Source organism: Convolutriloba macropyga, chromosome 8 (assembly GCF_964194025.1).
Source record: "Convolutriloba macropyga chromosome 8, txConMacr16.3, whole genome shotgun sequence".
Classification (NCBI taxonomy): Eukaryota; Metazoa; Xenacoelomorpha; order Acoela; family Convolutidae; genus Convolutriloba; species Convolutriloba macropyga.
The window spans coordinates 33024357-33038950 of NC_134475.1; the positions used below are offsets into that span (position 1 = coordinate 33024357).

Consider the following 14594-nt stretch of genomic DNA (forward strand, 5'->3'; position numbering starts at 1 on the left):
CGAGCCTGCTGCAACAATTGCATGAGGAGCCGCGTTGAGGAGTAAGCCTTGCATAATAAGTTAGCCTTGTAATCCTTTTACATCATTCTGGTTCCAATGATTTAATTCTGGATGGTTTTTGCTATGAAACAAAGGCTGCGAGGGTCAACTGCGTTAAATACGAAATCTCGCATCATATATTAAAGCTATTATAACTTTGACGTGTTTGTATTCGTGTTTTGACCCCGGGTAACCTTACAATATATCAAGACTTGAGTATCCAAGGTGGAGTTTTTTCATGTCTCAGTCGATCTGAAAAATAAATGGTTTTTGTTGGCCTGCTAGTTTCATGCACTTTTTGTTCCACCAATTTTTTCGAAGATCCTCACTACGATCTAAACATCCTATATGCCGAAACTGTTGAGCAGACATAAATTCATTATGTTAATGGTGACTTCGAGTTTTCTACCACCCCAAGGCATCACCACGCCCTCTCTCTCTCTCTCTCTCTCTCTCTCTCTCTCTCTCTCTCTCTCTCTCTCTCTACCACTGATCTCTGTTGTATAGGTGTAAATTCGTGGTGTAAAGGGCAATTTTAAGTGGTGTTTGGGACTCTTTCCGGATTTTCTACGCCTATGTCCTCGTTGTGCCCCTGTAGCCCCCCCCCCCCGCAATCAGTCCAGATAGGCTCACTTAGTTTGATCTAGAGACTACCAAGATCAATACCTTGTCAGTCATTTGAGAGCATTTCGCCCGAGGGTAGCCGTTCATATTTTCCGTTAAGTCAATGTGGGGCGATCGAGATCTTTCGTTGAAAAATGAAAAGTTGTACCATTATAAAGCTCTTAAAAACGCAATCGATCTGAAAGGTAACTTCAACCGTTCCCTTTCCCTTCCTACATTTATCTACTCCTACCCCTGTCCTTAACTCTAGTTCGACGCAGCTATCTAACCTTATCACTATTTATCCAAACCCACCCTCCTTCCACTCATATACCATCCTCACCGTTACCCATTCCATTCCTCTTAACCGTGTGCGCTGCACTTACTCGTACCCCTAACTACACGCTACCTTTAATAAATTAAAAGAATTGTCTACATATCGGAAACTTTTTCACTAATAAAATTGCTACAAACGACGTTTGATGCATTTCTTTTAATTCGCTTTACTTTTTAATCACGTTTTTCGTTTTACACAAGTCACGATTTTCAAGTTTGACTTCTGATTTACTTCACCCACTGTTTCAATGAATGGATTTTAAATTCTCTCACGCATTGAAATACGGAATGTGGTGAATAATGTGAAAGTCAGAAGAGCAGAACCAAGAGAGACGGGTTAAACCGATAAAGCCCGGTCATTATGTAATTGAGAATTAGGTTTTCAAAAGTTCATTAGAGTGTTTGCTAGCTGAAATTGGTATTAAGCTTATTAGCTTTCTAGCTTTCAGTTTAGAAGCGGAATTAAGTATAGTTTCAGAATCTAATTGAAACTGAACGCCAAATTAGAACACTTTTTGACATTGAAAAAATCAACAGAAAAAAATCGGTTAATTTGTCTCCTTTTTCTTTTTCTGTTTCAATCCCGATGTGCATCAAGCGCGTTAACGGCGGCTATTTTCCAGCAATCTGCGGGCTATGTTTTCGAAGTAGAGTGAAAAGTTTGTTCAAACAAATTTTTGCGTTCTCGAGAGTGGTTTTTCTCAACATGCGATAATTCGAATGCTGTTTCTTCAGTGCATTTAATTCGAATGCTGTTTCTTCATTTTTTTGATGTGATTTTTCTTAAATGGTTTTCCTAATCCATTGATATTTAATTCGAGAAAATTGTTGTTAATTTAATGAATAGGGATTTTTACTGCTATTTTTTATGTGTAGTTATATATGTGAAACAATGTTTTGATTGGTTTAGATCTTAATTTGTGTCTGTGTGTTTGCGGCTGTTTTTTTGTAAGATTTTTATGATTTTTGAAGTCAAATTGAAGTGATGTTTTTGGTCACGCCGATAGAGGAAGTGGAGCAAAAGGGTTAATAGTTTTGCCGTGTAAAATTTTTTCAGTCTACTTTTAACTTCAATAAGAAAAATGACCGATTTCTGAGAAATATGATTTCGCTAGTGGTGTTTTTGTTTAAATGCTACAAATTGTCTTTGATGTTAACTGTTTTTCAAATTTTGAAAGGATTTTTTTTAAATGGTCATCTGAGCCCATTCCTAGTCATTTTTGGATCACTTTTTTTGTGCAGTCAACGAGAGTTCTTTGAATTGTATATCAGGATTTGTCCTGCTATGTTTTTTGTTGTCAAGATTTTTGTTACGATCATATGACGTCACGTTCATTTCAAAGCTGCTTTTTGTTCATTCGCTCATGCAATTTTGGTTGAATTGCATATTTGACGTCTTTTTTCACTCTTAGTGAAGCAAGTTCTCGTTCATTCGCGTGATATTTGGCGGGTCACTTGTGACTTAAAACTCGCAGATTTTTCTTGCTTTAATTGAAGCAGAGAAGGTCAACTGAATTTGTTTCGCTCTTATTGAAGGTTATTTGGGGGCAGTTATTAGAAATGCCAGTAAGTTATACAGATTCTTAATCAAAACGGCAATGCTATCTCGGCCATTAGTTGAGAAATAAAATTCCTCTTTTTCGGTCTTTTTAATAGCCACAAAGTGATCATTGAGGATATTATTGGCCTTCTCTTGGTTTTTTATTACGTCAACGGGATTTTTGTTACAACCAGTTGACGTCACAATCACTTTAATTCTGCGTTTTGTTCATTCGTTCATGCAATTTCAACTAAATTTCGGGCGTCATCCTCACTCTTAGTGGAGAGTTCTTTTAATTGCTCTTGAAGATAAGTAATTATTGTAAACGTGTGTGTCTTTTTTATGCAAAATTTTCCCTCGGCCGTTTTTGACTTTTCGAGTGACTTTTACGCCCTTGACTTTCTGCGTTTAGCGTGATCTAAAGTTCTCTCGCATTAACATTTGCAAGCGGCTGAACCCAATTGGCAGCAATTTATTACTAAAAGTCAAATGATAAGTGCGCCGAAACTGGTGCCATTTTTTCACTTGAAATCTTAATAGTTGTATATATATATTACCTCAATGAGGTTATTTGACCCCCCCCCCCCACCGACTGAAGCAGGCAGCAATTGATTAGAGCTCCCACTAATCGTTAGAGAGCAATTCTTCCGACGTTAGTCGGTTATGTTTTCGTTCATTCGCGTGTTGAATTTTTTGGTCACAAGCGACTGACTTACCTCACTCTCAACAATGACTTCCTCTCTAAAATGGACTTTCCTTTACTTGAATTCACAGAGATAAGGTCAAGTGAGTGCGTGTCACTCTAATTTAAGGGTATTTGAGGGCAGCTAATAAAAGCAGCAATAATTAAAACAAATTCTGAATCAAAGTATATCACCATTTTGAAAATAAAATTATTTTGATCTGCTTTGTTCACTATCTTCGAGACTGCCGATCTACAAAGCTATTGCAACTATTTCCTGGCATTCTGCCAGCTATGGTTTTTGCTGGACATTTTAGTGTGCTGGGAATGTCAACTGGACCTTTGGTGTTTGGGGCGATCATGGATGCGAACTGTGAAATGTGGGAACTAAATTGCAGTGGTGAACAAGGATCCTGTCTTTTGTACAAATTGGATACCCTCTCATTCAGTACATTCCTTCTTGTGCTCTCCTGTGCTACCATAGGACTAGTGTTCTATGCCCTTTCCATGATGACATATGGGCGCAAGAATTTCGAGTTCTTTCCCAACCGAGAATCAAACAAAGATTTGTTTGACAATATACAGTCGAACAACAACCAGCCAAAATGTACGCATATCAAGAAACTATCAGAAGTGTTTTAGTAACTTAGGAAAACTTTATGTTGATTTGTAGAATTCACTAACTACATTTGCATTTATTTCCGTTTTCACTGTACATTCAAAAAAGATCTTAAGTTAGTAATATATGTTATTATAATAGGATTCGAAACCTGTTTTGTCGGCTTTCTTTTTTGTTGCGATTAGCTAAAAGAATAAAAAAGTTCATGATGAACTGTTGTGTTCTTTTTAGTTCATCTCAAGCGAAGTTTGTAATTATTTTTAGTCCTACTGGTCTTTTTTAATGCGATCTTTCGCACTTCTGAATTTTTGTCTGATATTTTTTTGCCTGTACATTTGACTTTTCCTCCTCAAAAACGGGAAGAACAAGAAAAGCCCTGAGGGCATTACGTTCTCCTAGAGCCATACGACTTACTAGTCTCAGCATGCGATTCACCGATAATCTTGCGGAGACAAATTTAGTGTGAAGTGCGGTTTTAAAGTGTCCCCCGCACTTCAGTTCAGCCCACACCCGCGCAATTCACCTACCACATCCAACCCTCCGCCGTATTCCAGCTGTGACCAAGCACGCTCGACCCCCCACGCTCGCCCCACCCACCTCGATTAATCCGTAGGTAGCTACTGGAAAAGCCAACCAGTCGTTTGAGAGGAATTCGCCCGACGTTAGTCATCTATGTATATCTAAGTCGCTTTCTTATATAGGAGACTGATGTGTGGGCGAATTTCTCTCTCGAACGACTGGTTGGCTTTGCCAGTAGCTATCTACGGCTTAATTGAGGTGGGTGGGGTGAGCGTTCTGGGCCACGGGTGAGATGAGGTTTTAGAGGGTAGATTGTTGGTGAATTGCAGCTATCATTGCGGCTGTTATTAGAATCTCAACTTTTCTCATATTTTTCTTTAATAGCCACACTGCGATCGCTAGGGCTATTATTGGCCTTCTCTTGGTTTTTTGTTTCTTCAAGAATTTTGTTACAACCATATGACGTCACAGCCAATTCAAATCTGCTTTTTCATTCAGTTTCAACTGAATTTTGTGTGTGACGTCATTTTTTACTCTTAGCGGAGCTAGTTTTTTGTTCATTCGCGTGATTAACTTTTTGGTCACACGTGACTTACCTCACTCTCAAAAATGACTTCCTCACTCTGAAATTGAATAATCTTTACTTTAAATCGAAAAGATAAGGTGAAGAGAGTGTTTGCCACCTGAAGGTTATTTAAGAGCAGTTATTAGAAGCAACATTAAGTTTGATAGATTCTTCATGAACGTGTAATTTCTGAGCAGTTAATAAAAAGAATTTTTTTGGTCTGTTTCGTTAACTATCTTTTTGAGACTGCCGATCAACGAAGCAATTGCGGCTATTTTCTGGCAATCTGCCTGCTATACTTTTCTTTCTAATTTGTTTCTTCTAATTGTTTTTTTTAAATTGAAATTTAATGAAATAGTTTTGGTAGTTTAGTTTGTGGTTTGCTGTGGTCTACTTCGAGTTGTTCCCGGAGTCTTCCAGCTATTTTTTATCGATAATTTGTTGCAATGTAGTTAAAATGGGATGTAAAAGCCAATGCTGCACGTAAAAAGTAAGTGATTAGGTCAAACGGTTGAACGAATTGAAGAGTAAAGAGAGTAGTTCTTAGTTCATGCTGCGTTTTTGAGATAGAGACCGAGGGAAGCAGGTTTTAAAAATTTTGCTAAGTGAGCCAAATTTTTTGATCGCGTGCTGCAGTTTTGAAGGAGTTTTTGGTTTTAAGGTTACTTATTCGGGTAAAGTGTTGTTCTAAACCACATTAACAATTAATCGCTTGTTAAGGAGCTTTTTGACCATCTAAACAATTATAGAGTTTCATATGCAATCTTGAGCTGTTTTCGTCATTTCGCCGCTTTGGACACTTTTTAGCGGTTTTTGTACTCGTTTTCAAGTTTTTAGTGTCCGGGGTATTTTTTTGGTTGAGATAAGTTTTTATGTGGATTTTCATGGTCTTTTATTTTTGTTATTATCTTTTTGTTTTAGTTGAAGGAAACAGTCTAAATTTTAACAGTTTTGCTTAATTTTTACAATAATAGTTTTTCTGCCTTTCAGAGTATTTTGTCATATTTTTGTTTTCTTGTTTTAAGTGTTTTCAACTGCGCATGTGTGTCATGCGCTGGCTCAGCGAAAAAAAGAGAAACGGCTTCTTGAAGTGTGTTGAAAACATCTATTGAGACTCTACAACTTCTAGAGAACATTATTGAAAAATGTAACAGGTTTCTTAGAATTTTTCATTAAGTTTTTTTTCTTCACTCGGTTTTTCTTTGAGATTTATGGCTTGTCCTTTTTTTATAAACATCCTCCCTCATGTTTTCAGCCGCTAGTATAGCGGACCTAAATTTTACCTCGTCGAATAAACATTTGTTTTGCTTCACCTTAGTGCACAGCTTGTTCAAAATTTTGTGAGAATCTTTTTGAATCCTCTAATCTATTTTCATTCTTCTTTTTCTGTTAAAGATCTTTTGCTGAGAAAATTAATCGAGAATCAATAGCGAAAAACGAAATCAAAAATTTAAACGAGATAAACCCACGAAAACCAAATTTAGATGCACGCTGCTTCAACTTTTTTATTATAATTTTTATCATCCCTAATTCTTAATGGTATTGATTCTTACCTTTAAATTCCCTAATTGCAAAACAGTAGTATGTCTAACTACGTTAGAACGTCAACCATAGTTCTTAACGTTCTTTTTATACGAAATCAATTTCAATTTTCTTTCAATCCCAATCGGGTTTATGGGAATCAATGGCGGCTATTTTCCACCAATCTGCATGGTATGTTTTCTAACTTATGTAGTTTTATTGAAATAAAATTAGATATATCATGCATGCTGTTATCGAAAATTGTTCTTGAAATCGCAACTCGTGAAAAATGCCCAAGAAATTTTTTAACATTTTTTTCAATATGTTTTCTTTTTTTTTCAAATCGAGTGATAAAATGAAGTAAATTAAAGTTTGCTAGTTTAATTAGTTGTGGGTTAATGTGTAATTTAAGTTCCACTTCGAGTCGATTCTGGAGTCTTCCCGCTATGTTAAGATCTTTTTTCTTGATTTCTTGCACATTTTCATGATTTTTGAAGTACAATTGAAGTAATGACTTTGGTCACACCGAAACAGGAGCTGAAACGAAAAAGTGAGTGGTTTCGCTGGAGTGAAAAAAGGGGCGTGAATTGGAGTGAAAAAAGGGGTTTTGAACAAAAATTCACTTTCTTGCTAGTGGTTTTTTGTTCACATTCGGCCTTTTGACGTCGATTTTAAAAAAAAATTTTTAACTAAATATTTTCTTAAATTGTCTTGCCAATTCATTCGGGGCTATTTTTCCTGCTTAGTGAAGGAAATTTCCCTGAACGGTGTCAGGATTTCCGCTATGCTTTTTTACTTAGCCAAACAAAATTTTGGTTCGCTATACCTCATTTTGCCGCAATTTGTTAGTTATTGTTTCTAGTGTTTATTGGTTTTGATACTAGCCCTTTGGTCCCCAAAGTAGCTCGCATTTAAAATTTTTTGTTAATTCAATTCATTTACTGTTCTTTCAGTCCTAATTGGGTTTATAGGAATCAATGACGGCTATTATCTGGCAACCTTCTGGGTTTGTTAAATGTTTTTCCTCATACCAATTTATTTTCTCATAGTTTTCTCGTCTGATCACCAAATGTTTGTGACTTCGTTCTGAGAAACGGGATGGACAAGTACAGCCCGTGAGTATTGAGTTACTGAGCAGTTTTTTTCCTTACAATTTTTTCGATTAACCGAAACTGTTGAGGCGACAATGTTACGGTGTGAAAAGTGGTTCATTGATATTGACAGTTAGTCCCCCACTGCTGACAAGCATAAACCCATCGAAAGTTTGGGGTGGTTTAACTGAAATAAATGAGATGTACGCGTGTTTGGAGAAAAACTTCAAGAATGAATTAGGAGTTGAATCAAAATCAAATTTGAAATATTTTTGCAGCGTTAAATATTTTTGAAACTTGCAAAAACCGCTTTAATCTATTTCTCGTTCGTTAACCAACAAGAGAGCTGGTAGGTGCTTCTTAAGAGATGAATTATTGAATTTATCACTCCTTAAGAGATTTTATTAGATGGAATAGTAAATTTTTTCACTGCTGTTATCAAGCCTTATTATGGCCAATTTCATTTTAAATTAATTGAAGTATTATGAGCTAAGTTACTGCTCATAGATGATGAGCATTCCTTGCAACAGAGAGTTTTTCAAATTCCGTTCAATGTCTCATTATTTTGCGTTGAATTCATTTTGTTAGTTTTTCTTATTAATGAAAAGTCGCAACCAGCTGCGCGAATGCAGATGCCCTCGAGTTTCCTTGTTGCTGATTTTATTCTAATTATTTTGGCATCTTGTTCTGAAAACTTCATAATTGTACACGCGGTCTGCAAAAAGCAAAAGCAAACGTATCATATTGTGCGCTATAATAAGAGCTTATTTCCTAGATTTTTTAAGGTTTATCTTGGTTTTTACATTAACCGGCAGAAACCATTTTATTCTACTTTTGGTTCTACTAACTTTTGTTTCCAGTTTACCGATTTTTGGTTATTCCTTACTGGGAGGTATCGAAAATTTTAAGCTCTTGTAGATTAAACCGGTAATTTTATGTCACAAGTTTTTTTGATCAGTTTTTATCAATTTCAAAATTATTTGAAATTCTTTTTGACCATTGCATCAGTTTTTATTTAATCAGCTTTTGCCGCTCAATTCTCGCCAGTAGTAGTGAAAATGCCTGGTTTGTAACGGGGGGGGGACCTGTCCCCCCCCCCCCGTTACAATACAGGCATGGTCTTTTTTAGGTATCCTCTTAGAATTTCTCTGACTTAGAGTGGAATAAAACTTAGCAGTTTCATTTAGTTCTTCGAACAGTTTCATGCTTTGACTTGAAATTTGTTTTCCCCTTTCTAACCGGGAAAGTTGGTTGGTGTTTGTATAAACAATTTCTGCTTTCTTGTCTCAGCTTATCAAAGATAAAAGTACAAGTGAATTTAATTAGCTTCAAGGCGTTAGTCCAAACTTTAGCTTCTAATCAATAACCGTTAGGAATAAAGGAAATACGGGCTAATTTTGCACGGCATATTATCAGCACACATACAAAACTTTTACTCCATAAATTTTACCAGTTCTGTTCACTAAATTACCAACATGCAAAAAGTTTAAAGCAAGTTTTTGATTGCTTTTAATTGGAGTCAGTACTAGATTCATATAAAATTGCACGCCGTGCACGCTTGTGAGGAACAACTGGGGTTTCCTCGTGGCTCTCTTCAGCTTCAAATAAAATGAATTCGTTATGACTGGGTGTGCGTGGTTCTTTGCTCACTTCACAGCTATTTACTTCCAACTCACTTTCATTGTACGTGCGTTGAAGGAAACCCCAATCTGTCTCCTTGAAACTGTTGTCTGACCTATCACCCAGCGTGCTTGAATTCAAACTTTGTATTTCCGGGCGTTCGTCGCCGTTACCAAGAGTAGTTTCTGCCCCTTCAGAATTGTTGGTGTTGTCCATATTTACGTCCCAGTTATCCAGAATTTCACGCATAAAAATGTCGTCTACAATTTTGTAGTGGCCAAAAGGTAAGCTTGTTATACCGTCGTCAAAAATAAAGCGTTTATCATCGTAGGCGGACAAACAAATTTTGATCGTGCGTACTGTAAAAATGTCATGTTTTTCTGACGCTATGCGGTAGTTCGGTGCACGTTCAGTTGATTGTTGCTCAAGGACTTTTTTGAAAGACTGGTGATTTATGTGGAGAGGGATATGCCCTTCATGCTCTTTTTCTGGGTATCTAAATGAGAAAAACAAACATTTTCGCCGTTTTTTACTGGAATTTTCTATGCCCTTTGGTTTTATATTAAAGAATTTTGAGTTGTTTGCTTGGATTAAACATATCTAGAAGTCTCAGAATTTTAAAGAACATAATTGCAAAGTTTTTTTTGGATAAGTAAAACAACTGGAAAAACATACCTGCTGTGATTATGGAGTACATCTTGGATTTGATTCCAACAAATTCTGTCATTACTGATCCTGCCAGTTCATCTTTGAATTTGAGGACTTTCTTTTTATTGGTCGGGTTGTAGAGGCTTGATTCCTTTGGGTAGTTCGAAAAATTCAATTCTTTAGAGAGAGTGGGATTGTTTTTTAGGTCAGCGTAGAGGTCTTCTGTCATAATTGCATACGTCAGGGAGTCTGTATCACTGTACTAAAGTTTGCAAGCAAAGTTTTCTTTCATTATTTTATAATGAAACCTGAACATAAACATTTTGGAGAGATCCAGTATTGTGGCTCCAATGATCAACGGCTTTGACCAAGTGAACTCAGTGCGACGAAGAGTTACTGAAGCCAGGTTCGGGTTAAAGATTTTGAACGACTTAAAGTTAAACTTTGAACTTTGTTCTAGCAGCTCTTTCTCAGATCTTACTAGCATGACGTTGGTACGTTTTCTCGGATTTTCACACATTTTCCCGTACACACTATTTATCATTAATTTGAAGAAATTCTCGTCAAATTTGTTTGTAGCCTGCTCTCTCTTTCTGCTATTTAACTCTATATAGGGAGCTAACCAAAATCCTTGCAAGAATCTGAGCACTCGGTGAACTTTAGTCACTTTCAGACCGAGCTCCGAATACAGCTGTAAAGTCAAATAGTGTAAGGTATAGTGGGGCTTGGCAAACATAGTTTGAAGCAGTTTTTTGCTCTTCGTACTAACCCTTACATTCATTTTCTCTCTCAGATTCTCCTGATATTGACTCAACCAGATAACTTCGACAGACTCTCTGGTTGGAGCAAGTGGATAGTCACTCTGAATGTCGTGCAATTCCGGGGGATATTCCAGGTCCACCTCCACGATGAAGCCGTATGGTGAGTCTTCTGGGGTTTGCAACAGCTCACTCAGTGGCGTCTCAACGAGTTCAAAATCACCAATTGGTAGACAACAGGTTTGCATTATGCCCCCATAGAGATTATTTGCGTCGATTGTGAAACCGAAGGAACTCTCAACTGTTTTATCAAAATCCTGCAAATATTTGTTGTTAGCTTTGAAAAGTCTACTCGAGTAAACTGAGGACATGCCACCGCGCATAATATTTTCTGTCATATCAAGATGTTCTCTCTCTTCAAGCAGCCTAACGTTAATGTTACATGTTTTGAGGTATGCATCACCCGCTAAGTTTGCTGCAGAGAAATACTGAGCGCAATCAAGGCCATAAGTTTCATAGCACACTTTGCGAAATTTTTCAAACACACAAGCCAGCAGTAGGGTGTCAGTTGTCAGATACAAATCGTGGTAATCGCCTAATGTTTTGCACTTAAATGTTCGAAAAACTTGGTTAGCATGCGCCAGGTTTTCGAGTGTTATAGAAACTTCACCACCAGCTAACGTGTTTTTCCACTTGTTTAGGGGAGGCAAACGTTTTTCACTGAATCTTTCAAAATTGTCAAAGTAACTGTATGGGTAGAAACTTTTTTGATGCAACAATTTTATTTGCTTTTTCGCAAATTTCTCTTCGAAATGGTTATCAATAATTTTAAATCCATCTGTGGGCAAAAAAGACACCAATTTTTCAAGTGACATTCCCATGAAACGGAAAGAGTCGAGAAAGCGCATATTTTCGAAAAGTTCAATCACTTCTCCTTTTTTGTTTTTGTACTCGCCAACCTTTACTCTGATTATCAGACATACATATTTTTCGTCTGTTTGAGGGATAACTTGTAGTTTACTATTAGAGCTGCAATATTGAATGGCTTGACATATATGATGCAAGTCATAGTTTGATAGGTTGTGGGCAACCACAGGGGTGAAATTTAGACTTCTACGCTTCAAGTTGCATGTGTTGTGCGCCCAACCGAGGAACTCACCCGAGTAGTGGCAATGATCTAACACTTTGATATCTTGTGCATTGAAGTCCAAACCACAGATCCAGCAGGCTTTAACTTCACTTTTGGTTTGATCGAGCTGACCAGTGAAGATTTCATGTTGTTGTTTTCTGTTGTGAATATCATATGCTAGACTTTCTATTGTTTTGATAAAGTCGGACATACAGTTTGGTGAGCGTACCAATTTGAACATTAGCTGTTTTTGTGTGGACTGTTCAATTGCAGTTATACAAAAGCCCGACGGAACATGTTTTTCAATGTTGTTACTTGAACTTATTTTTGGGTTATTGAATGCTGTGTGCACAGGTAGTAGAAGAGACTCTAGATCGAAATATAACACAATCGGTGCAAAGAACCTGGCTTGAAACTTTTTGAATTTTAGAATGCACGCATTCTCTTTCGGCATTTTGATGTGAACCGCTTCATAGCTGCTACAAAGTTTTTTGTGTCTTTCCATTACTTCAATGTTCGAATTTACATGAAAACAATTTCGGCAAATTTGAGAACGTGAATGTTTTCTACCACGAATTTTCTGTACTAAATTTACCAACTCGGTGATGAGGACGTAGTGGAAAATTTTACCGTCGCTTAGTAGCAGAAGATCCACCACAAATTCCTGATCCCACTTCTTGGAAACTCGATACGGTATGAGTTCATCCTTCTCGTTAAGTCTGAAACAAAGAAAAAAAAAATGATTTTTGGATCGTAGAAGAATGAGTTGACATTGGTACAGAGGTTGCTAAATCATAAAATAAATTTAAGAAAGATTGACTTACCGAAAAACGTTTATTTGGACATCGTTTTCGTTCTCGAATATACCGATTTCGTCCACAGGCATTGGCATCTGGTGATTACCATACGGTTGATGAGCCCTTGGGTTTTTTGGTCCGTACAGAGAAGGACTTCGCTTTGTTCTCCAAGTGGTGTCTTCGTTCACCAGTGGGGGTCCATAGAATAAGTGGAAAGCAGCCGTGTAGCAATACAGAAAGCAGTTTGGATCTTCGTAGTTCCTGATGTTCAGTAGCGATTGCTCTGATTGGTACTTCACTGGCAAAGCAATGTAGGAGCCAGCACGAATTGGGGAGAACCTTGACAATTTTATCTCGAATGACAGAAGCTTTTCGAAGCGCCATCCGCTTCCATTTGTTGTTATTGTCGAGATACTGTTTATTATTTGTTCAACTTTATTCCAGAACATTTCATCTGTCAGATTCTCCCCTGGGTAGACGATGGTCATTTCTGAGTTTATGAAAAAATCGAAGTGTTCTGGTTCTTCTTGTTCAGATACGTCTTTCAACATTTTTATTTTTGCTGCAAATTGAATTTTTTTCGGTCCCGCTTCAGTCTCACTTCTGACGATCTGTTGAATCTCATGTTTTTGATTCATGAGATATTCAAGCATGTCGTTTTCGTTGCCTGACGTGTGCAATTGAATCGACCGTAAGTTTCCACTTATTGATGACATCACGGGTAGGTCACCACTGTATCTATTGTTTCTCCACTGGGGCATTCCGTGATTTAGTTTCATATGATCTTCGAACACTGATTTCAGTAAGAAAGTTTTGCTGCAATAAACACAATGATGAATGGTTTCGGATCCATGCAGCTGCTTTGTGTGGTGGATCATTCCGACTAGCGATGGTGATTCGAAGTTGCACTCATTGCACTGAAGTGGCTTGTTCTGGGTTTTGATGTTGTGTATTGCCTTTCGATGTCTCCTTAAGCTGCGCAAACTTGAAAAAGTTTTCTGGCAGATATCACACTGGCAGCTCATTTCCGCAAATAGCTTTAAGCAAACAGTAGGCAAAGTTTGAGTTTGATCAACTTTCTGATAGCAACCAAATTTTGAAAATGAGTGTTTCGTATCCAAAAGAATGATTGAATAAAACCACTACGCCCAATCCTAACGGTGTTCTAGCTTGAGAAGAATTTACGTAGACTTCAGTCACACCCTCTTTTCCATAAACATTTTGTTCTTATCAGTTCTTTAAATTAAACCTTAACATTTGGCTATAATCTGTGTTCCTTTAGTTTTCGGAAACCTCTAGGACCTCACTCGAAGTTTTTACGATTGATTCGGTACCCATAGGGAATGGAGCTCAGACACAACTTACTTAAAATCAATTTGAGTTGAATGGTCACCACTCCTTATTCCTAATTCAATTGTTAAACAATCTTTTGATCAGAAGTACCGCCAGTTTATGTTTTACGAGATCAAGCTCTGGGGTGCCAAGGTGCGGCCTACCGCTCGATTGATGTTCCACAGGATCAAAGCCAGCGGTAACAACTGGTTTTCTGTATCGAGTCTGGTTGGAACCCTTTTCGCTAGGAAATTTTATTTTTGTTTGGGGTTTGGTTATATGTGTTAAATATTGGTAGTAAATGTTTATTAGTAGCTGACAACCGGAAGACCACCTACCCTCATTTTCCAAATTTCGCATTTAAGTCACACTTTTCAGTCTCTTTAGTCTATTAACTCTCTTTAAAATTCTAATCGCAATTCCAAATTGTAAGTTAAAAATGGATTCTGAACAAAAATCTTTCTCGTGCCCCTATATCTTCCCCTACAGAAAACATATCATTAAAGAAATAACGGTCATATTCAATGAATCCACCCTCCACAAAAAAAATTATACAGGAATTCTTCTGAAAAATATTGAGGGGCTGGTAATGTTGCTCGACATTGGTGGAAATGAGCACTTCCGCCTGGTTGATCTTATAAAGTACCAAATATTCGTTACCCCTGAAGAAGAGGGACACAAGACTGGAAAAACTATTCCATCTTGTGTCAGCACCAATCCACCGCGAGTACTTCTTCGGTACTCGCTAAGTTCAATCCCCTCCCCTTATTTTAGTTTAGTTTTTTTTTATTCTTC

At 37.3% G+C, this 14594-nt stretch overlaps 1 protein-coding gene across 1 annotated transcript in view; it reads left to right on the forward strand.

Annotated features, from left to right (window-relative positions):
- The window catches only part of LOC142344693 (solute carrier organic anion transporter family member 4A1-like), a 33557-nt gene extending 29525 nt beyond the window's left edge, over positions 1-4032 (forward strand). The window contains exon 8 of the mRNA XM_075396538.1: positions 3518-4032. Within this exon, the coding sequence (XP_075252653.1) occupies positions 3518-3842 (325 nt within the window). The 3' untranslated portion in view covers positions 3843-4032. The remainder of the gene's footprint in view (positions 1-3517) is intronic.
- Positions 4033-14594: the final 10562 nt, after the last annotated feature.